General features: G+C 43.2%; 1 protein-coding gene across 4 annotated transcripts in view; it reads right to left on the bottom strand.

Annotated features, from left to right (window-relative positions):
- The window catches only part of PLEKHG1 (pleckstrin homology and RhoGEF domain containing G1), a 229,913-nt gene that overhangs the window by 78,671 nt on the left and 126,500 nt on the right, over positions 1-24,742 (bottom strand). For all 4 annotated transcript variants that reach the window (XM_078447461.2, XM_078447462.2, XM_078447460.2 and 1 more), the window contains one exon: positions 19,680-20,188. In XM_078447461.2, coding sequence (XP_078303587.2) covers positions 19,680-20,090 — 411 coding nt within the window. In that variant the 5' untranslated portion in view covers positions 20,091-20,188. The remainder of the gene's footprint in view (positions 1-19,679; positions 20,189-24,742) is intronic.

Genomic DNA, 24,742 nt, shown 5'->3' with positions numbered 1-24,742 from the left:
CTTATTTAACCTTCACGGCAACCCCAGGAGGGGGGCCCGATTATTAGTCCCATTTTACTAGAAGTTTAGAAAATTTCAATGGTTTCCCAAGGTCCCACAGACAGTGAGCGACTCGGTCACATTCAAACTAGGATCAGCTGACTTACAGCCTGGGCAGTTGGAAACGCAGCACTTCTGTTTCCAAGGCTCTCGTCCTTAATGCAGTATCTTTAAACAGTAGGCGATGTTTGCTGTTGACTTCTTCTGGGGACTTAATGTGGTTTTGATTAGGTTTGAGGCAGGAGCCTACCAAAGACAACAACTCTCATTGACTTGGCGCCTACCGCGTTCCGGGATCATCAGCACACTGTATCTGAATCAGTATCAGTCCATTTACACGTCAAGCCTACCTCCTTCGTGTGCTCGTCAACACACATCCCGCATATGCTTTTCCAGCAGCCGAGCACGCTGGCTTTCAACCGTCTGGCATTTGACTTCCAACGCTGGCTCACGCCTTCCTGTCTCATTCGGTTCACAAGTTCTCTTTCTTCCCTCTCAACTTGCGCCTGGCTTTCTAACTCCTGCAAAACGTCCCCCCCTTCCCTTTTCAGGCACAGGTCATTTCATTCCTCTTTGTGCCCTGACTCTTCCGTAGCTCCCCGACAGGAACACTCTCCCCTATAAAACGGTCATGTGAACCCTCACAAATGAATTCTTTCAGGCCTCCCAGTACCATGCTACTCTTCAGTATATTAAACAAACTTTACATGATGGGGAGCCTAGAAAACAGAGCACTGAAAACTATAGGACTGGTTGGGGCGCCTGGGTGGCTCTGTCGGTTAAGCATCTGACTTCAGCTCAGGTCGTGGTCTCACAGCTCGCGGGTTTGAGCCTCACATCGGGCTCTCTGCTGTCAGCACAGAGCCTGCTTTGGATCCTCTGTCTCCCCACCTCCCTGCTCCTCCCTCTCTCTCTCAAAAATAAACATTAAAAAAAAAAACCCAGATACACAGTTTTGCCACATACACAGCACAGGTCACTGTATGCATAACCTAATCATATGTTAGACAATAATTAACTATATGACTTATTTAATGAGTTGGAACACTTTCTAGTCTCTTTTACTGAGATAGGAACTATACTAGAGGTGATTCTCATAGCAACTGATCTGTATACAGTAGGTACTCAAGTAGCATTCACTTGAGAGAGAAGAAACAAGGCCTAGGAGACAAAAACCTAGTGTTGTTTGTGCTAATTTGCTTGGAGCTCTAACCCTGAAACAGTTTCCACTAGGCCTCAAGGCTGGAGCGACCTGGGCAATATCAAGAAGTGAGAGGAAAAAGCTGGAAGACATTAACTCAATGTCCCATCTACTGAGTCACACAGTTTAATAATGACCTCAAGGTCAAGCTGTTCTATTTGAAAACGCAGTGCAGTGAGGCTGTGTATGTTAAAGAATCTACACATGGACTGATCTCTGTATGGGCAGTTTTTCAATGCGGATGAAGGTGATTATACTTTGGTGGCATTAGGTAATCTGCTGCTAAATATGGAGATGCCTATAGGCTAAACCCTTCCGTCCATTGTACCCAAAACAATGAGTGGCCCTAAGGATATATATTACTGCTTCTCTGGCTATACTGTTGTTGACCTCATCACGGTAAAATCTGAACCAGAAGTTATTTATTGACACAGAAACAGCTATGGGCTTGGAGATGTGCAGGGGGGCAGAGGGTAAAAAGGGGGTGCAGGTGGGCCACCGTGACGGGACATTCCTCAGAAACCTGACTTTCTCAGGCCTCCTGAATGGGGTACATCCGGAGATGTCCTTCTGTCATACTGGAGGCCTGGTCTCAATTCGTGCCCACAGAGTGAAATGTGTGATGTAGGGAAAACTGATTGTTCTCCTCTCCTATATCTAAGGCACACTGTCCATGGCCATGGCCATCTTGCTACTTAGAACTGAGAAGGAGGGAGGGAGACAGATCTTGTAGGATGAGATTTCCATAAGTGAACTTCCAAGAGATTGTATGGAATGAATTTCTACAGCAGCACTTTCACAGTCTGAACAGAGGTACGCTACGTGTTTTTTCTTGTAACAGATGCTGTTTCCATCTGCTGCAAACCTGCTTTCCCAAGAAGCAGATTTATAGGAGGACAGAGCAAGACGTGGGCGAAAGGGCAGAAGTTCCCTCGAAGGCCTCAGCTCCGGGGCTGCCTCTGGGTGCAGTGTGGTGGAAAGTGCAGGAACCACAAGCACAGGCAGCCTGGAGCTGGGAGCTGAACCTTGGATGGTTACTGGCCTTGTTGAGACCCCACCGCCTCAGCTTTGAGTAGGGGTAACGCGACAACGCAGGCCTTGGGGGTTAAACGATGAGGCCCATTCAGGGCGCCCAGCCTTCCGTGTGCCCGCTTCCTCCTCAAGGAACTACCTTCACAGATAAATTATAATAAAAACTGCCGCCATCTTTCTCTGCCACAAGTATTCACAGTGCCACAGGAAGGCTGACGTCCTGGAGCAGCCTGCTATTAACCATCCTTTTTGGGACAGGGTCTGAAGATTGTTAGGGGAGACGTATGCATACAAAGACCCCGGCCCTCTCACTTGCTACGCCCGGTCTTTCTAGAACTCAAATTTGATGTCTGCCTCCTGCATAAAATGACTTCCCGAAGCCTTCAGCATAGAGGGAGGTCCTTCAAGGCCTGCACCCCCGCCTACCTTTCTAGACTCTTTTATGCACTCTCCTGTGTTCCCCTCCTTCCCTTACCCCCAACGCACAGGCATTCACTCCTGGTACTTTCAGGAATGCCCTCTGTCTGCTGGCTTCACTGTCTTTGCACACTCTATTTTCACTAGCAAGATGGCCCCTCCTACTGTCAAACCCAGGCTAAGATTCTTCCCAAGAATCCTGTTCTGTCCTTTCTACCTCTTGGGGGTCAGATGCTCTCCTGAACATCCGCATTTATAATTCCACGATAAAAGAGGAGTGAGTCCTCAACAGACAGTCCGGTCAGAATGCCTTTGTAGTTCCTGCTTTCCCTCAAAACTGCTGTCAACAATTCGCAGGTGTGACCCCCTAGCTTTCCCAGCCCTGAAGGTTTGCGGAATGAGGGCGGTGAATTCTCTAGACCAAGTCTCTCTGTTAACCGGGCGAAGCCAAGCCGGGAAGGCAAGGGTTAAGGAGCCAGGCTGCACTCAAACTCCCTAAGGCTGAAGATGTATTGAATTGTAACCCAACCCGGCATTCCTCTTCTGCCCCCTCCCCTCCCTTTGTCCCCGGCCGGCGATTTTTACCACGCAACCTCTTGAAGAGGCAATTCGTTTTCAACTCTCTCCCCACCCACCCAACTCCCCGCTAAGCACAAGAAAAGAAACGCTCCCCTCATCAAAAGTAGATTAACTCACACCCCTTTCTCTATCTGCATTTGCATGGGGAACACCCTTTACCAGGCTACAAACAGACCCCTGGGTTGCGTGATTTATCCACAGCTTTATGGAAAGCCAGACAAAGGCCGTGTCTTTTCAGCAATTCTGTATTTGCAGGCTGCCGCTCCGGGCCAGGGCTGGGGCGCCCCTCCCGACTCATCTCCCACTTAAAGCTTCTGAAAGGTTAACAGCATAACTTGAAGCCCCATTCTGAAAGTGAAGGAACACTTGTACCATTTCTTGTGGATCCAAAGAGGAAAAGAAAAGGTTAGGAGAAAATATTTTCAAGTGCAGTCTAAAGGAATAGCTTGTTCTGTCTCTTACACACACACACACACACACACACACACACACACACACACGCACACACACTGCACAGTGCCCTTTAGGCAGCTTGCAGAGAAAATTGAGGAGTAATTTCGCCTCAATGTGATTTTGATTTTGCTATTTGCCATTCGAGAAACCACAGATGTAGGCTGCAGCCTCTTTCTTTCAGGGGCCTACTTCAGGGAAGAAGGGTATCGAGCACAAGAATCAGTATGGATTCCTTTCTATTCGTTTAACAAAACAAGACTCTTAATATTTGGAACAAGCATTCCATTTTGCTTTGGGTTGCACAGATGCTTGAAATTTCTCATCATGTCTCTATTATTTGCTTAATGCGTCCCCTCGCAGAGTAAGGATGACAGCACTTTTCACGAAGTGTTATCTCACCTTTGTGAATGGATCCGTTGTTGTCCAAGAATCTTAAGTATTAAAAGTTAATGGCAATTAATGAAATTCTGACACGTGCTCCAGCATGGATGAAACCTGGAAACATGCTAAGGGAAACGAATCAGACGCAGAAAGACGGACGTGGTTTAAATTCATAGCCAGAAAGTAGACTGGAGGTCGCCAGGGGCTGGGGGCAGGGGAAAATGGGGAGTTATTGCTGAACGGATCCAGAATTTCTATCTGGAGTGATCAGAAAGTTCTAGAAATGAGTAGTGGTAATGATGGCACATTATGAATGTGCTTAATGCCGTTGAATTGCACACTTAAAAATGGCTCACGTGGTAAATTTCATGTTATGGATATTTTACAGCAGCGGAAAACACTGAAAAAGTCAATTAATCAGAAAATCACTTTGTTTATGAAGGCCAGGCATCAGATGATATAGTTTAGATGCCCTAACAAACATAAGGAAAATTTTTTCTTGCTATTCAGGCACATTAGTAAAGACCCTGGTTATGCCCTGACACACAAGTGAAATTCACCAGGGTCACGGAGGTGAGTTCTAGGTGGCCTTACATTAGTCAGTCTACTAAGGAGTTCTTTCCTCTGGCGCCTTAGTGCTGTCGCATCCACCCCACCCCTCCCTTTGCTGTGGGTGAGGAGACCAAATAATTAAGCTTATTTTAAACATGTAGGGTAAATAGGCTCTTAGTGAGAGTTTGGAGCCTCTCCTGGGGTAAAGACACAGGAGTTACTGTTTGGCGTTTGAAATAATCTATTTTGGCTGCTCAAAGGACTTACTTATTTCCTGGTTACATTCTTGAGAGCTGAGGCTAGAAGAGATGAGATCTCCAGTCATCTTTAGATTTCAGCTTTTTGAATTAGATTCATTTATAGAGGATGAAGCTGAGGTCAGGCTGGTGGGTCACCCATGGGTGCACAGCTACAGACCCAGGGCCCAGGCCGACATTCTGGCCGTGTTACATCAATCTCAGTTTGACCTAGCTCAAGCCAGGATTCTGAGAATAATTTCCTTCCACCGTTGCAGCCCTTTATATTGGAAATGAATCCCAGCTACCTGTAGGTATGTCAGGTAAACTAAAAATCGCACCAAGATATAACCTTTTTTTTTTTTTTTTTGACCTGTCCTTTTTAGGTTGCACTAAAGTTAGATTTTCGGAAATAACCTCTTAACATAGATTACCAAACACAACAATCGATGACACTTCAAAACCTACCCGAAATGATTGGCTTTACCAAATAACACCAATTATATTAGTAATCACATAATAATAACTCTCACTTGAATGCTTACTATGTGTCTATCATTGTGCTAAGCATTTTGCATGGAAAGCCTTATTTTCACAACAACCCTATTATTCCCATTTCACAGGTGAAAAACCAGGCGTAGAAAAGTTCAGTAACTTGTCTGAGATCACACAGGAAAGTGGAAGAGTCAGGATTTGGATTCAGTTCTTAGATTTTAGCTTCTCATCATTGTGTTGTCTTTCACAGGGGATTGGGTGGGGGGGAGTGGTAATTTGTGCTGTCTTTAAATGTTGAGCTTTCCCTTCGTAACAATGGAAAAAAAATGCCTTTAGGACTGTGGACCTCAACATCCATTGCTGTTTAGAATCTGGAGAGCTTTAGGAAAACTGAGGCCATCTCCAGGAAAATGGATTTCAATAGCCCAGGTGTCGCTTGGGACAAGAAAAGTAACCCCTCCGCAGGTGATACAAAGTGCAACCTCTACTTTAGAAAATTCCCTATTTTTAAGCTGCTCCTCCTAACTAGATTTCCTACGTGATAGCTTTTAATTGCTCAAATAATAGCCCCTTTGAACCTGTTTATGAGGCTTACTATCCTTGGTCTAAATCTAGGTGATGACCACTTAATTGCGCGTTCCTCATAAGGTATCTTTATTATGTTTTACTTTTTCTTATTTTTAAAGTAGGAGTTTTTGTCTGGTGAATCTTCTTACTAAAAGTAGTTTTTGAACATTCTAGATAAGTCGGAATATTAAGGAAATTTACACATTTAATCAGTAACCTTCTTTACCTGATTTTTTTATTTTTTATGTTTTTTTCCAAATTAGGACAGAAACTTCAAAGCGTGCTCCTGCTTCAGAATGGGAGTCGGGGGAAAAAAGCGTTCCAGAGAACCAACCAGACTATTATCACATGTGGACTAGCCCAGACACACACTCTGGTCTTGGAGGAGACCCTCCAAAGCCTACCTGTATCTGTGCTGGGGGAAGAGGGCAATTTCACAGGTTACTTTAGGCTTGTCCCAAGAAGTTGCCAAGGAGGTGACTCTAACTGTTGCCACGTCCCCTCTGTGTCACCCCTCTGGTCAAGCCTAAACTATGTGGTGGCTAGACACAGAAGCTGCAAACTTCTCACACATGTCCAGGTCAATTTTGCCCCGGCCGGTGGCCGAGATAGAGGAAACTGGGCAATAAAAGTGAGAGGTTTCCAGAAACGAATCGACAAGCGTGTGTGAATGTGAGAACTCTCCTTAATTGGTATATAGGGGGTACCCAATACATCTGGGTTTTTTTCCAGTTGTTGCTAAATGGAATGGCTGGGAGACAGGACCCGGATGCAGTCCTGGCTCTTCCAAAACTTAGCATCAGGGCCTGGGTTTGAAGAGCTATCAGCTGTTGAGGGTTTGCATGGTCCCAGCACTGCGCCGGGCGTCTTACAGGCATGCCCTCGTGTGATCTGCACAATGTCCCAGGAAGTACGCGATATGCTTTCATTTTAACATGAAGAGACCGCAGATTACGGAAGTTCAGTAAGTGCTTGAGATCAAAGGTAGTGACAGCGAGGGATTTGCATCCAGCTGGAGAAATCACTTGGTTCTCTGACTCTCCATTTCCTCAACTATAAAAATGATGGGGTAGACCTAGATAATTCATTCAGCAGGTTTTTACAGATGGCCTATTAAGTGTCAGATACGGGGAGGGTTAGGAATAGAAAACTTACCAACTCACCTCAACTCTTGCAGAATCTGTAGTCAGACCTCACAGAGTTATTTTCTCTGTAATTTTCTCTGGAATTGGGTGTGATTTTACTTACTCAAAAATCCCACACATTTGAAAACAGTCTAAGGGTCATCAGCAGATGGGCGATAAATGAAATGTCTACAGAGACTATTATGTAACAAAAACGGAAGAAAATTCTGGCACATACTATATATAATAAAGATAAACCTTGAAGATACGATGCTAAATGAGATAAACAGTCACAGAGGGACCAACACTGTATGGTTCCACTTATATGGGTACCTAGAGTGTCAAATTCATGGAGACAGAAAAGAGAATGGCAGTTGCCTGAGGCTGAGAGGTGGGGGAATGGGGAATTACTGTTGAAGGGGTACACAGTTTCAGTTGACAGGAAAGTTCTAGAGATGGATGGTGGTGATAGTTGCACAACAATGTAAATGTGCTCAATGCCATTGAACTCTACACTTAAAATGGTGAAAATGATACATTTTAGGTATATTTTACCACAATTCAAAAAAGAGATTAAAAAAATTCTGTGAGAGGGGCACCTGAGTGGCTGAGTCGGGTAAGCGTCCGACTCTTGATTTCAGCTCAGGTCATGATCTTGTGGTTCGGGAGATCGAGCCCCACATCAGGCTCTGACGTGCAGACAGTCCAGAGCCTGCTTGAGATTCTCTCTCCCTCTCCCTCTGCCCCTCCTCTGCTTGGGTTCACTCTCGCTCTCTCTCTCCCTGCCCTTCTCCTGCTCAGAATAAATAAATTAACTTAAAAAAAATTCCATGAGTGCTACTGTGCAGAACAATGCTTATACCCCATAAGTGGCACAGTAGTCTTGGTGGACAAAGGAGAAAGCCAAAACATGAATGACCGGAAAACGGTTAACTAAGTTATGCAGGCTGACAAGTTGTGCATCGGCCCAAGCTACCTCTTCCTTTTCTAGGTATTTAAAAGAGGGCTGCACTAGGCTTTAGGCTTATCTCATGATCCAGGTAAATTCTTCTATGTGATTAGTTTCACAAGGTGCAAGCATCTTGGGACGACATTTCTGGCTGTGGTCAACTTCTCTCAAGTGAAGCTTGGTTTGTGGAGAACATCATTTCCTGAATTCTATAATTTTCTACCCACTCACTATAACTGAATATTCAAGATGGCACACATCCAAAAGGCAGCCTGATTCCAGCCCAACTGAACAGGAACTGTTTTAGCAAATCTTCAATAGAATTTTGCCCACAGGCGGTCTTTGAAATATATGAGCACTTCTTCAGCAGACCAGTAATAATAGCTACTCAATCACTGGAGTTAACTCAAGTTTTTGAAATGCCTTTTCATTAACAATCAAAATGTTGCCTCAAATGAAAAGCCTAATAGGATGGGAAGGGACTTTTCGGTTGCAGGTATTTCTGGAAGTGCTTGGTCATGCAGAAGAAATGAAAGCACTCGGTTATGTCTGTGAAAAGGATAGTTTCTATTTTCTTCCCCTCCCCGCCAATTACATTGTAAGGCTGTACTTTCCTTTATTATGTTGTCTAACTGTATCTGCAAGTGTAGGTGGAAAATATCATCTAATGTTAACATCAGAAATACACTAATATTTACCCCTCAAATCTCCTTGGTGAACTAAGAATTTCATCAACAGCAACTGCTATAGTCTATGCAAGAACATTTGACCAAATTGTGTAAATCCTTTCAGTAAAAGAAAAAGTTCCTCCCACTATTTGTGGTTATAAGTAATCACGTTTGTTGGGTTGAGATTAGGGTAAAAAAAAAAAATCTATTTTAGTTTCCAGAAACATGAATGAACTCTCAAACTGCTAAGAGAAACCGAAATTCTTTCAAACCATTTTTTCTTGAAAGGTGGAAACGAAAAGAGCCTTAAGGATATTTGTCTTGGTTTTTATTAGTCTCATTTAAGATAAATGGAAGACCGTGTTTTTTGACAACAGGAATACTGTTCTTGCTCTGAGCTAAGGGGTGGGGAGGCTTACTTGTAACAGGTCGTAATAATTCAAAGAATAAGTACAGTCAGTTCTGCTATAACATTCATTTTAAACATGAATTTGTTCCCACATGATTAACATACTAGGGAACAATTTGAACTTAATTCAAATATCCTAACTTTGCCTTGGCTTATGCAGGATTTCATCCCTAAGAAACACTAGGTGGATGCAGAAAATTGTCCCCAGTCCCAGAGAGCAGCACAGGAAGACAAAAACACGTGCGCTCACCTCGAATGCCTACCAGAGAACTCAGTCCACCTGCACGCATAGTAGGTGCCACACGCATCCATGTCAGGTGACTTCAAAAGAATCCCTTGGGGCACCTGGGCGCCTCAGTCGGTTAAGCGTCCGACTTCGGCTCAGGTCATGGTCTCGAGGGTTGTGAGTTCGAGCCCCGCGTCGGGCTCTGGGCTGACAGCTCAGAGCCTGGAGCCTGTTTCCGATTCTGTGTCTCCTTCTCTCTCTACCCATCTCCCCCACTTGTGCTCTGTCTTTCTCTCTCTCTCAAAAATAAATAAATGTAAAAAAAATAATAAATATTAAAAATATCTTTCAAAATAACCCCTAAACTGCAATCCTGTAGATGGTTTCCTATTTTTTCTCTTTCCTCTTAGCCTATCTTGTATTTTCCCTCTCTGTTCTTGGTTCTTTTTCCTCTTTTATTGTTCTTTTTTCTGACTCTTTCTCTCCTGCTCCCTTTCTCTCTTCCTCTTGTAGAGAGGAGGGTGGCAGGTGTAGCAACCAGGGGGCATCCATGAGCAACTTCAAGGTCAGGTTTACTAAGCAGGCATGTATTTCTTAACCATTTAACAAGTCTAAGTCTGTGTCTTCATTTTTCTCAGATTCCAACTTTTTTTTTTTAATGTATCACTGATGATGTTTTTGAGTGTTGTGCTCAAAACTCATTTTTCCTATAAGTCCTATTCCCCCCCCCCCTCCCCCCCCGTGATTTTGCACAGTGAGTGATTTTTAGGAATACGCATGTCATGCGTCGTGTTATGGCAGTAAAAGGAGTGGACTCTGGAGTGAAACTGGGTTTCAGTTTCAGCTCTACCGCTATCTGTCTATGTGGCCTCGGATAACGAACTTTACCCTTCGTCCATTTAATATTCTTGCGCTAAAACAGGGGTATTATACTAATACCCACGTGATGGGGCTGTGAGCGAGGATGGGGCTTAAGCCAGTGCCTGATATGTGGTAAGTACTCAAATATTACTCGCTGTTAGTGTTTATTTTTTTTTTTTTTTTAATTTTTTTTCAACTTTTTATTTATTTTTGGGACAGAGAGAGACATAGCATGAACGGGGGAGGGGCAGAGAGAGGGAGACACAGAATCGGAAACAGGCTCCAGGCTCTGAGCCATCAGCCCAGAGCCTGACGCGGGGCTCGAACTCACGGACCGCGAGATCGTGACCTGGCTGAAGTCGGACGCTTAACCGACTGCGCCACCCAGGCGCCCCTATTTTTTAGCGTTTTTGTTGTTGTTATCCAGGCACATATTTAGAAAATTTACAAGCGTTAGGGTGCCTGGGTATCTCAGTCATTGAGTATCTGACTTCAGCTCAGGTCATGATCTCATGGTCCTTGAGTTCAAGTCTCATATTGGGTGAACATGAACGAGCCCTACTTTGGGTAAAACACGAGCCCCACTTCTCTCTCTCTCTCTCTGCCCCTTGCTCACTTGTGCCCTCTCTCTCTTTCTCTCTCTCTCTCTCAAAAAAAAAAAAAAATTTACAAGTGTTAGATACATAGTATGTTTACAGCTGTTGGGAACCAGTGAGGTCACAAAGCTTAAGGTGTCACGTTGGTGATGTCACGGTCTACCATGCTCCCAGGTGAATCTGATCAATATAGATATTTTAAATAATGTTCCTAAGTTTTGACTCAAGATCTAACCATAAAGAGGAGAACTGGTAGCAGGAAGTACACACGAGCTCTGGGGAACGGCCAACAGCTGCTTTTGTATAGCAACTCCGCAAACTTTTACTCACTTTGCTTTTACAAAATGCTGTCCACCTTGAACGGTTTCACTGTTACTACCTTCTGACTGATCACTAATGAACAGCACCTTCAAAATGGGCAAACTCATTAGGACTCAGAAAAAGTGACAACCCAGGTCTCGGTCTTCCCTCCCACATTAAATTACAATGAGTTGAACAGATGAATGCTCAAAATCACCATATTGAAATTGAGGAGGACACAAATAAATGGAAAGGGATTCCATGCCCATGGATTGGAAGAATTAGTATTGCTAAAATGTCCGTATTACCTAAAGCCATCTAGAGATTCGCGGCAATCCCCATCAAATGTCAGTGGCATTTTTCAGAGAACAAATGATTCTAAAACGGGTATGGGACCACAAAGGAGCCCAAATAGCCAAATCAATCTTGAGAAAGAAAAATAAAAAGCCAGAGGTGTCACAAGGCCTGATTTCAAACCATACTACAAAATGACTGTAATCAAAACAGTATAGTATGGTAATCAAAACAGTCACGTAGACCCATGGAACAGAATACAGAGCCCAGAAATAAAACCTATGTATCTATGGTTAATTAACTTACACAAAAGGAAGCAAGAATATATAATAGGGGCAAAGACAATCTCTGCAACAGACACTGTGGGGAAGAGTAGATAACCACATGCAAAAGAATGAAACAAGACCACATTCTTACACCATATACAACAATTAGCTCCAAATGGATTAAAGACCTGAATGTAAGACTTCGAAGAAAACATAAATGATAAGCTCCTTGACATCAGTCTCGGTAAATTTTTTTTTTTTAATCTGTCCCTTGAGATAAGGGCAACAAAAGCAAAAAAATACAATAAAATAAAAACAAAAAACAAACACACAAAACCAAAACCAAATGGAACCACATCAGACCAAAAAGCTTCTGGAAAGCAAAAGCAACCATTAACATAATGAAAAGGCAATGTACTGCGTGGGACAAATATTTGCAAAGGATATATCTAATAAGGGGTTAATATCGAAATACATAAGGAACTCACACAACTCAATAACACAGAGCCAAACAATCTGATAAAGAAATGGGCAGAGGATCTGAACAGACACATTTCAAAGAAGACATCCAGGTGGCCAACAGGCACATGAAAAGATGCTCAACGTCACTAATCATCAGGGAAATGCAGATCAAAACCTCAATGAGGTATCACCCCATACTTGTCAGAATGGCTATTATCAAAAAGACAAGAAATAACAAGCGTTGGCAAGGGTGTGGATAAAAGGGAACTCTCACACACAATGAGAACGCAAATTGGTGCAGCCACTGTGGAAACCAGTACGGAGTTTCCCCCCCCCAATTACAAATAGAACTACCATATGATCTAGCAATTCCGCTCCTAGGTATCTATCCAAAGAAAATGAAGACACTAATTTGGTAAGATACCTGCACCACGTTTATTGCAGCATTATTTACAATAGCCAAGATATGGAAACGACTGAACGACCACTGATAAACGAATGGGTGAAGAAGTGGTATCCATACACAATGAAACACTACTCAGCCACAAAAGAAGAGTGAGGTCTTGCCATTGGCGGACCTTGAGGGTATTAGACTACGTGAAATACGTCGGTCGGAGAAAGACAAATACCGTATGATGTCACTTTTACAAGTGGAATCTAAAAAACAAAACCAAACCAAACCAAATCGGACCAAGACTCACAGATACGGAGAACAGAGTGGTGGTTGCCAGAGGGGATGGGGTTCGGGGTGGGGTGCGAAATGGGTGAAGGCGATTAAGGGGTACAAACTTCCAGTTATGAAATGAGTGATGAGGATGTAATAGACGCCACAGGGAATCCAGTCAACAATATTGTATTAACTTTGTATGATGCCAGAAGGTAAATGCCCTTACCGTGGTGATCAGGTCCCAATGCACGCAAATGCCAAATCACTATGTTGTCCACACGAAACTAACAGAATATTGTGGGTCAATTATGCTTCGATAAAAGGACAACCAAACAAAAAGTGGAAATAAAATCACTGTGTTCCCACCTTCTAAGTTGTTGTCATTGTCGAGGGGGCAAGAGAGGAGAAGGAGATAGGGCAGGGAGGGAAGGGGCATGAGAACAACGAGAGCAACACAACGACAATCATAAAGAGATATGGAAATGAGTAGTCCAAGTGAGATCTGCTCATTACGTACAGTGATCAGATATGCTATTTGAGGAATAGCTTCTACACAAGCAGAAAACTATTTAACAGGGTTGCTTCTAAATTATCAGAGATCTTAAATGGTTTTAAGAAAGGTCTCATTCAGTCATTATGATAAAAGCTCTTGGAGGGGAAAACAAATAGAGACATTCAAATAAAAGTACTCAATGCCACGTAAAAGAAAAAGTACATTAAATTGTGCCAAATCCCATAGTGTAAGTTCTTTATGAAATCCACCCACATAACAAGCTTTCATTAAAAACAATTCCAGCCAAGTCCTACACCCCAGCCTTGAACACATATTTCCCCCAGTATCGAAAAAAACTTTACATGACCTCATAAAAAGTGTCGGCATAATAAATGTTATTTAGGGTGGAGGAAAAGTATTCAGTGAGGACATCTGCAAATAAAAATGTACTAAAAGCCATGACAATTCACCTCTTCTCAATAGCCTTCTCCCTTGGTTCGAAACCTTTCTCGTCTTCTCCAGTGTCCTAAGCAGTTACGGCTGGCCCAGGGCATGTCTACACAGAATCCTGTTCTCATGGCTAAGGGAAGAGAGTGGAAGACCACAGACTGCCCCTTCCCACACCAAACAGTCTTGTTTCTCCAACAGGATCCATAGGAAGCCAGACTTCATCAGAAACCACAGCTAAATTGACAGTGTTGTCCTGGAGGACGGGGTGGCCCTGGACAAAAGCTAACTCCGATTCCATTCTACCTGGGTCTAAGTCTCTAAGCTAAGTCTCTAGACAGAGTAAATGGTGGACAGGCACTATAGACTCCCCAGGCCTGGTCAACAGGTTTCCTTCCTCTTTCCTTCCTTCCTTCCTTCCTTCCTCCTTTCCTTCCTTTCTTGCTTCCTTCTCGCTCTCGCTCTCCCTCTCCCTCTGCACAGATTTGAGAGAAGGCTTGCTTCCTAAGTGCAAGAAGGTTATCCCTTCCAAATAAAGTGGTGCCTCCACTACTGAGAGCAACCTCTTTTCTAAGCTATGGTAATGCGCAGAGCATCTTTCAGTGTGTTTCACACCACCAAGCATGTGAAAACCTCCTTCTCTCCTCCACCTACCCTGACGCTGTCTACACTATCACGCACTAAAGGAAGAGTCTCTGTAGACTGAGACACACAAGAGCCGGGAGGTCGGGGATCAACATTCTAATCCTTGTTCAGCCACAGCTTTTGAACAATGCTGAATGCTCTCCACAAAGCTATGCTTAAGGCTTCGGCTCTTTAAGTCTTAAACATTAAGGGTGTGATACTCACTTACTGGCTTTTTAACACAGTGGACAAAGGTGCTTGAAAAAAAATGTAGCTCTCTAGGATATGATAGAAAAAAATAACCTGATGTCACACTCAATATTTTACTCATTTTTTTCCACTAAATACGTATGTCCTCAATGGCCCCAAAGATGATATGATGTAGCATCTCTTATAGTTCAAAGGTGACATTCTGTAGTAGGGAATTCACTTCTAATTGGACAGCATTATGAACTATTTAAAAACTTTCCTAAAAGGTTAAAACAGGCCGTAAACTGTATCTGGGGACAAATCTTATGAGGCTTTCAAAGGCTCTGTTATAGATCATTTAGGAAGATTAAAGAAACCCCCTCTACCTATGAGAGTTCCTTCTCAGTCATTGTAAGGCTCCATTAAACATGAAAAGAGGCCCTTACTGTCTACTTTCCAACTACAGATTTCTATCTCTCCACAAATTGTATCAGTGGCTATTTTAACTTTTAAAACTTGCTTTCTTATTACCTCATTTTACCTGTGAATGCTATTAGAAGCCATATATAGACATGGAAAGTACAGCTCCATTGTTCTTTTGAGTCTGGATCTCATGTCCCTTTCTTTCCCTCTTTTTCTCTCTCAAATGTCAAGTGTACAAACTTAGATGACTAGGATGTCAGGCAAAGAAGCTGTGGTGGGGAGGGAGGGGCAGGGGGCTTGGAACGAAGGATCTGGGCAGGAATGCTAGAAAGAGAGGGCAACAGGAGTAAGTACAGTAACATTTTTAAAAATTTCAGGAAGCAACTAGGGATTTAGAAATGGATTTCTAACTGGCATGGGAAAGGAAAAAGACCTATATATTTGGGATTAATACAATTGCTCTACATATGGGAAAGAAAGGCATATAACCTCTGCAATGTGTAACCAACATCTGGGAATTCTTTTACCTAAATAAGTTTGGAAGGATATCTTCTCCGAAATAAGCCACTCTGAGGATATTGGGGACCAGGCTAAACAGGTCAAAGTACATTGTGTTAATGTCTCTAAGATTTTTTTTTAAATTTTATTTTAAATATTTATTCTTGAGAGAGAGAAAAAAACAGAGTGTGAGTGGGGGAGGGGCAGAGAGAGAGAGGGAGACACAGAATTTGAAACTGGCTCCAGGCTCGGAGCCTGTCAGCACAGAGCCCGATGTGGGGCTCGAACTCACAAACCGTAAGATCATGACCTAGGCTGAGGTCAGGCACTTAACTGACTGAAGCACCCAGGCGCCCCAAAATTATATTTTTAAGCAACCTCTACACCCAACGTGGGGCGCGAACTCACAACCCCAAGATCAAGAGTTACATGCCCCACTGACTGAGCCAGCCAGGCATCCCTGTGTTAATGTCTCTGAAATCTATGTGTATATCAGTGATCTTTCACAAAAATGTTTCCATTTATAAAAATCCTAAAACAAATCTAAACCTGAGCTGTGGGGATGATGTACGAATGTGGTATACAGATAAAATGTGCTATTTTACAGGGAAAAATGATTAAGCCATTGAGGATGGCTGTCGAAACACATTAGTTAGACGGGAATCAGTAACGCAGAGTGTAGAAAGTCAGAAAGGTGCTTCTGGGGCGCCTGGGTGGCTCAGTCGGTTAAGCGTCCGACTTCGGCTCAGGTCACGATCTCACGGTCCGTGAGTTCGAGCCCTGCGTCGGGCTCTGTGCTGACAGCTCAGAGCCTGGAGCCTGTTTCGGATTCTGTGTCTCCCTCTCTCTGACCCTCCCCTGTTCATGCTCTGTCTCTCCCTGTCTCAAAAATAAATAAAATGTTAAAAAAAAAAAAATTTAAGAAAGGTGCTTCTGCCTGGTTGAAAAGTGACTGACCCGTATCTCTCTAAATGTTTGGACTTTTCCTCCCCCCAGAAAGAATTCTTGCTTAGAGGAGCCAAGTCACAAGCTCTGCCCCTTAGGTGTGGTGAGAACTTGTATTGGCAGGTGGTTAACGAGCGGCCCTTTTCCCATTTTAAAATTCTGCACGTGAAAAATTGAAGATTACTAGAGAAGCCGGCTACAGAATTATAACGAGAAGATAGAAATGGATCAAGGAAAACAGACGGACTCTGTATCTTAAAAGAATACCGATTTTCACAGTCTTTGTTGGGCAGAGGTGCTGTACGTGGGAAAAAAATTGGTTATTCTTCATTGAGGAAAGAACTAGATACAATGAGTTTAACCATTCAGTTAAACCGCTCTGTGAAAATTGTGATCTTGAGAAACAGAGGGAGTCACCTAGCAAAAGTATGTGAAGAGCTGGCTGTGACACAGAGTCCCTCATCTAAAGGGGGTCTGGCCTTTTCTAGGTGGAAAGGGCACAGAAGTGAAAGCGTTCTGGTGAATTCCAGAACAAAGCATCATTTAACTTCTTCCTGTTTGGGTGCCTCCCACTTTGTCCGGGACTTTTCTTCCCCAAGTGCCCTTCCTCCCAGCATCCTTCTTCACCTTTCCCCTTCCCTAATTATGTGTTACCTCAGATTTTAGGGGGACTCACTGGAAAGAATCCAACTGCATTCAAAACAATAATGCCGGAATCACCGCTTAAAGGTTTTTTTTTTTTTTTTTCCTCATTAAATTTCTGCTGCAGCAAACAGACTTTAGGTAAGACACAGTATGGTTAAGTGACGACGCCTCTCGCCCAGCAAATTTGGAGGAGGCCGGTGAGGATGACAGTCTCCTTTTTATTGACTGCTTACCACGTGCCACATTCTGTTGTACAAACTCTTCATGTATTTTCTCATTCTTCTACTAATGCTGGGTGGCGGGTAGATATTAGTCTTATTTTAGAGTTAATGAAACACAGGCACGCTCAGAGCCTCAAACAGGGGCTGGCAAACGACGGCCCCTGGATCAAGCCTGACCCTAAAGTTTTTCTGGAAAATCCAAGCCCATTCGTTGACATAGTGCCCGTGGCAGCTTTCGAGCTACAATGGCAGAGCTGAGCAGTTGTGAGACCTTAGGGCCCAGAAAGCCTAATATTTACTATCTGGATCTTTATAGAAAACCTCCACCAAAGCCCAGTATAAAACATGGTTAATTCACTGATTTAAAAAAAAAAAAAAAGAAAAAGAAAAAAAAGGCAAGAACATCTGGGCAGCTTGGAATAGAACTTTTACTGAAACTTTCTTAGAAAAAAATATTCTAGGGGCGCCCGGGTGGCTCAGGCAGTTAAGCATCCAACTTCGGCTCAGGTCATGATCTTGCGGTTCATGAGTTTGAGCCCCATGTGGGGCTCTGTGCTGACAGGTCAGAGCCTGGAGCCTGCTTTGGATCTGTGTCTCCCTCTCTCTCTGCCCCTCCCCTGCTCATGTTCTGTCTGTCTCTCTCTGAAAAATAAACAAATATTAAAAATTAAAAAAAATATTCTGTCTTCATCGGTCCTTTCGTGTTCAGATCTTACCTATCTCCTCTCACTAAAGTTTATCATCCAGTCTCAGAAAAAATAACTGTTCCTGGAACACCAGTGCAGTAACTACTGGTTTCTTTCTTGGTGTGTGAATTTTGATCAGGTGAAAAGATTTCCAAGAAAGAAAAGAAAAAGGACAGACCAAAGAAAGCTTCAACAGCCATGACTTTCCCAAGAGGTTGCAAAATTTTTGGCAATTTCACAGGTATTTCTTCTCAAGTACAAATGACATCATTGCTGAAATTAAAAAGGAAATTGGCCTGGTGTATTCTACATTTGGTATCACATATTGTTTTGGTTGAGCATCAATTGATTTTTCTATTTTTACCGGGAAGTTATGTCATAACTATTTTTAGTAGACAGGGTCTGGTTCTGTCATTTATGGAACTCAACACACAATTATGCCTCAGAATTTTCTTCTAAAGCTCTAAAGAATGCATATATTTGGGGCAGAATGTGCTCCTCAGCAAATATTCTCCTATACTCCGAAACATTTTAGATTAAAAAGTCTAAAACAGGAAGTGGGTATTAGCAAAGGAAACAACTTGGTATATTACCAGGAAGGAGAGTGGCTATAGCTTTATGACATAAATTTAATATTAATAAATATTAATATTTTTAATCATCAATTGACAGTGAGTTAACATCTGTGCTGCTCTAGTAATTTTTACTTTATCCTTAAACACCTGTCTATAAATCGGGGCACCTGGATGGCTCAGGTGGCTACGCGTCTGACTTCGGCTCAGGTCATGATCTCACAGTTCATGAGTTTGAGCCCCACATTGGGTTCTGCACTGACGGTGCAGAGCCTGCTTCTGATTCTCCGTCTCCTTCTCTTTGCCCCTCCTCTGCTCACACACACACACACACACACACTCTCTCTCTCTCTCTCAAAAATAAACATTTAAAAAAAATTAACAAGAAAAAAAAAAACGATCCATAAGTCAAAGTCAATTAATAACTCAATCTCCAGAGTACATGGTTTGGCCCATAAAGCTGAGCTCAATTCACATGGAGCCAAAGAATTTAAGCAAACTTGTTTGTAATGAAAGTGACCAGAAAGTAAATGCCTGAGACAAGATAAAGCCCACGGTTTTTCCCTTCCCTCCACCCCCTTCCCCCAACACCAGCCAATAGAGAACAGCATCGAACAGAGGCTCCCAAGCTCGCCTGAATCTCTTGGGGATCTTCCACAATCCCTCTGCCTGGGCCATACCCCAGGCCTGTGAAATCACAGTCTCTGGAGGCGGGACACAGGGATCAGTCCCGGTCTGGGAAGCTCCCAGACACCAGTAGATAATTGTGATTAAGGTGCAGATAGCCTGAAGGACTCAGTCAGGCTACTCCTGACATCTGCAGGTCTGGGCACTTAAAGTGCTCTGGCACCTGCAAGCACTTGGAGCTCTTTGGTGTAGGAGTTACTACCATAATGTATTGGAGGGGGGTGCACTGGTCCCAGCAGTCTTGCTTCTAACACATCATTAGCGCGTTAATGCAAATTATCAAGAGGATTTTAACACAATGCGTATGGCCTTAGGGTTCCTCTTAAGTTATGATCGGTTGGAACATTCACCCTACTTCTGCATCTTGGGAGACAACGCATGTCTGATACCTGGCTTTGCTCTTTATTTTGCAAGCATATTTCTCCTGCGTGACCAACTTTGAAAGACCAAAACCGAAGGAAAAACTGCGCCTTACCTCCACGATGCTTTTCAAGTCTTGCACGTAAGTCCTTTCGGTCTCCAGAATTTCCTGGACAACCCTATCCACATAGAGGAGCTTGGGGCTGGTGGCCGACTCCGCACCCGGCTGGGTCGCCCCGTTGGCCTCCATTCTGCGCTGGGCCCGGGGCTGCCCTTCGTCGCCCTCGTCGGCGTTCTGTTGTTGCCCGGCGGCGCTGTCCCTCTGCAACTCGCCGCTGGAAAACGGCCTGGCCGGAATCAGCTCCAGTTTTATGGCCCCGGCTTCCTTATCTTGGTGAAACAAGCCCAAGTGGCTGTTCGAAACTAAGGTCATTCTGCTGCCGAAGGAGCCATGGCTGTCCCTGGAAGAGGCGGAGGACGACGTGGAGCCGAAGCTGACGGGGCGGTCACTGTCAGAGAGCTCCATGGCCTTCAGTTCCTGGGAGCGGGGATGCCTGGCTATGGTCTTGGGATCTGGAATTTCTGCTACAGCTGATGGCACTTCAAGACCTAACTGGTGCACATCTACAGTCATTGGGGGTGGGAAGGAAAGAACAAAAGAAAGAAAAAGGACAAGGTGAGCACGTATTTTAACATTGTATCAAACAAGGTTTAAAGGAGGTTAAAGCCTCGCCCAAATGTATATACGGTCAGAAGTAGAAAGGTGGTGAATTCGTTATAGAAGGAAATGCAAAGGCGCCCTTGGGCGGTCGAGTTGCAAAGTTTGAGTTTCTAAAGCATCAGCTGGGAGCAGGTGAGAAATGCAGAGTCTGGGGCACGACCTCTGCATTTTAACAAGATGCCAATGCGATTTAATTTACTTGGAAAGCTCGAGAAGCACTGCATCCACCGCGGCAACAACTCGTACATGCGGATTCGCCCAGATTTACTAAATTAAAGGCTCCGCGGTCAGGGCATAAGGACTCTATAGCTTTAACAAGCATCACGAGGGATTCTTACTTCAAACACACCCTCCATGATTCTTATGGAATTTTATGCAACACTGTTCTACGTTTTCAGTATTGCACTCTAATTCCACAACAGTTTAAGCCACCTTCCTGCAGTCATCACTATTTAACAGATGCTGACCATTTTACATTTTACTTGGAGACAGCATGAAAGAAAAAATGTTGTGTGGATAATACTGGGCAAGGAAAGCCAAAATATTAAGACCCATACTTTCTCTCAAACTTCCTCTCTCAACACGACATGTCTCTCAATCTCTACTTGAAAGTTGACATCGCAATTGGGGTGTATATGAAGTTATGCTATGACAGAGTATATTTGATTAACTACAACACCCCCCCCCCAAGTTAGATAACACGGCAGTGTAAATATACAATTAAGTAATATAGAAACTCGGTTATGAGAAAAATTATGCATTTTTAAAGAAATGGGGCTGTTAATGTTTAGAAGACGGCATTAAGAGAGAATATCTAATGGCAAAGTCAAAAGGTCATTTAATATATGTAGCATTTAAATCTTGAGGCCCTGCACAAAATTGAAACTCACAGAAGATATTGTGGGGAAACACACAAAGTTCCAATCTTCTTTGTTTGCAAGAAGGCAGGAAGAACACTGTTTCCCCCTAATGAGATCCCAAGTTTACAGAACAATATACCTTGCAATAAAGAGCATGCTGAATGAAGACATTTGCTTCATTTTGGCAGGTGACCTTACCAGCAGGATCCATGTGTATGGGTTTTGTTAGAAAACATATGAGTGCAACCTCTGTTTAGAAGGTTATAACAAAACACACATACATTAATAAGAAGGATCTAGATTAATAATCATTTTTTAAAAGGAACATGAATTTGGTTTGACTCTATAATAAAGACTGTCAAACAGCTGGTAGCAATATTTCTAGAATATAAAGAATCCCATCAACTCTGTATCCTTCAATATCCCGAGTTTTCTAGATAGTTTATATTTACAGCAAATATCAGTGCCAACGTGTAATGCAAATATTATAAATATAAAATAAAAGAACTAAATTGGGTCAACAAGAAGAAATGGTAAGAAATGTGTAGGAAATGAGTAATTTATCAGCATAACCACTACCACATGGTATAAGCTTTTTAAAGCTTTTGCAATATTCTTTCTGCTTGTTCTATGACAACTTTATGGCCTATAAAACATGGATTGGTTATGGTAGTTAAAATGCACTTGCCCTAAAAAGCCTGATCCAACTTGAGTGTGGCAAAAATCCAAGAATCAGCCAGGCATTTAGGTGTGTTTACAGCAAAGGGCACTTGCCCACATTTGGGACTGGGGTTAATAACGTCCTGGGCAGTTGGAAGTAGAAGCAGACACATCAAGGTTTTCTTCCCCTTATGATGGTGGCCATCATAATCATATGATTAACCATAATCATAACCATGAGGTTGATCTCACTTTAAAAATGGGCACTAACTTGGGAAGTACCGTATATGATTATTCTTTAAGGTCCCAAGGGTCCAATGAGGCAACAATGATTTCGTACCAAAAATAAGCTGGATATACTGTACATGTAAGCCAGGGCATCTGGAAAAGTCCAGATCAACCTAGTCTCCATAACTGGACACACCTTCCCTCCGGTATAGAAAACTACATTTAACAGTTCTGGAACTCTTGGCAAATATCCATGATCAGTATTGGTGAAAATGAACACAATAGAGACTCACTTCTTTACTTTGATGCGCCAATACCGGGACCGAGGGATGAAAGGGGAACAAAAGTGGCCAGATGCTTCAGAGGAGTCCATGCTGGGCTGCTAGGGATGACAGTGCCTTTTACTCTTTCAAAGATAGGGAAACTCGGGGCAACAGGTCCCTTCGTGGATACATCTTTTTTTTTTAATGTTTATTGTTTATTTTTGAGAGAGACAGAGACAGGGACAGAGCGTGAGTTGGGGAGGGGCATAGAGACAGGGAGACACAGAACCTGAAGCAGGCTCTAGGCTCTGTCAGCACAGAGCCCGATGTGGGGCTCGAACCCACGAACCACAAGATCATGACCTGAGATGAAGTTGGATGCTTGATCATGACCTGAGCCAAAGTCGGACGCTTAACCAACTGAGCCACCCAGGTGCCCCATGGGTACATAGCAGCATGAACTGGTCCTGTTCCAGTTAAGGCTTCTTATATTCTAATACCAGGCTATGTGTTCTAGGCCACCGGGCCAGCCTATTCTTCAGACTGCCAACCAGGCTCTTTTCAAAGAGAATATTAGAGATATTCGGTATCTGTAGTATTTAACCAAGTTTACTACCTCAAATTAAACACCTTCCAAAATTACCAATGACAGAAGTGAAACACTTAATGCTAGGTCATATAATGGTGTATAAATATGAGACTACATTTGCTAATGGATAACACTTTTTATGTTGATTCACTGCTTAGAAGATAATTATAGTTTTCACACCTAAGGAAATGGACCTCATAAAAACTGCCTCGTCTTGTTCTCACCTCCCTCAAAATAATTTAACATTTCCACCCTGTCTGGCCTATTCTTCCTGATACAGCAAACTGACTACTGATATTTATCTCCAGAGCTGACTGTTCAACACAATAGCCAGGAGCCGCACGCGGCTATTGACCTCTTGAAATGCAGCCGCTCCAAATGGAGATGTGTTGGAAGTGTAAATTATATACCAGATGTTGAAGATTTAGTATGAAACAAAAAAGGACTAAATACCGCGTTAATAATTTTACATGGCTTACATGGTGCGATAATATTTGGGGAAAATGGGTTAGCTAAAATACCTTTTTAAAATGATTCTCACTGTTCTCATTTTGCCTTTTTTAGCCTTGCTACTAGAAAATTACGAATTACATAGGGGGTTTGCATTATAGTTTAGTTGGACGATGATGATCTGGAAGTCTTCTAGATCATGAGATTCCTCTGGAAGATTTAAATTTACCGCTTTATCAATCTTTATTCAATAATAGTGAAGGGAGAGGTGCATAACACTCCAAGGTTGTCTTTCTCCCCCTCCATTCATCAATACACCATATTGTTACGAGTTAAGAAAAACAGGCGTAAGACAGTCGCTGTGCACTAGATATTGGGGTAGCTGATGTCCCATATACACAGAAACACCCAGCACAAAGCTGTAAAGCACGAAAGCTGCTTCCTCCGCCTTGAGTGAGAGATGCTGACAGGTTGTCTTAGCATTTGGCTAACGTGCTGCTTTGTTTTCTTTCCCATAACCTCTCTTCCTTCTTACCAAAACCCAAACACTGGGCTATTATATAGCACCTGCTGAGAACCTGCCCAACATTGCTGATGGCCCGTGTCAGCGGGTCTTTTGACCATGAATATCCTAAAATAAGCCGGTTCTACCTGCCTGGAGGGTCTTGGTTCATCTGACCCTTGATACACCCGGAGGTAGTGCTGGTGGACACACATGTTGAGGGCCTTGGAGTGCTAATGATTCTTTTGTTTTAAATATAGAACAAGTATTTAAAAATTTTTTTTTTTAATTTTTGAGAGACAGAGCGTGAGTGGGAGAGGGGCAGAGAGAGGAGGAGTCACAGAATCAGAAGCAGGCTCCAGACTCTGAGCTGTCAGTGCAGAGCCCGACGTGGGGCTCGAACTCATGACCTGTGAGACCATGACCCGGGCTGAAATCAATGGTCTGACTCTTAACTCGCTGAGCCCCCCAGGAACCCCGGAGTCCTAATGATGCTTCTAGCCCCTAGTACTGTCAGCCTCAAAACCATCAACATAAAATATTTCTTCTTGTGCCATCCTCAAGAAAAAAAAAAAAAAAGCTATCGCAGCCTCACGTAGATATGCTCTCACACACTTTACATCGTGAGAAGTCTCTGTCTAATTGTTTCTAGCTGAAAGAGCTTTAATTCCTTGGCTCTTCTGTTTGCTCTTCAAACTTCCATTATTTTAATTGCTCTCCTTTGGACTGTCACTGCTAGAATCCAAAGCAGCACTCCTTGGCTCTAACTTGCTCAGGCTGATTTAGGGTTGAGGCAGGACTTTCCATGGCAAGTAGAGCCCAGGCTTCCTGTGACCATGTTTACATGGTGCAGGGGCGACTGATGGGTCCACAGGGGACCGCTCCCGGTCACAAGCCCCCACGGG

Source organism: Panthera onca, chromosome B2 (assembly GCF_046562875.1).
Source record: "Panthera onca isolate mPanOnc1 chromosome B2, mPanOnc1 haplotype 2, whole genome shotgun sequence".
NCBI classification, from domain to species: domain Eukaryota; kingdom Metazoa; phylum Chordata; class Mammalia; order Carnivora; family Felidae; genus Panthera; species Panthera onca.
This window is presented reverse-complemented; position numbering and strand designations above follow the sequence as displayed.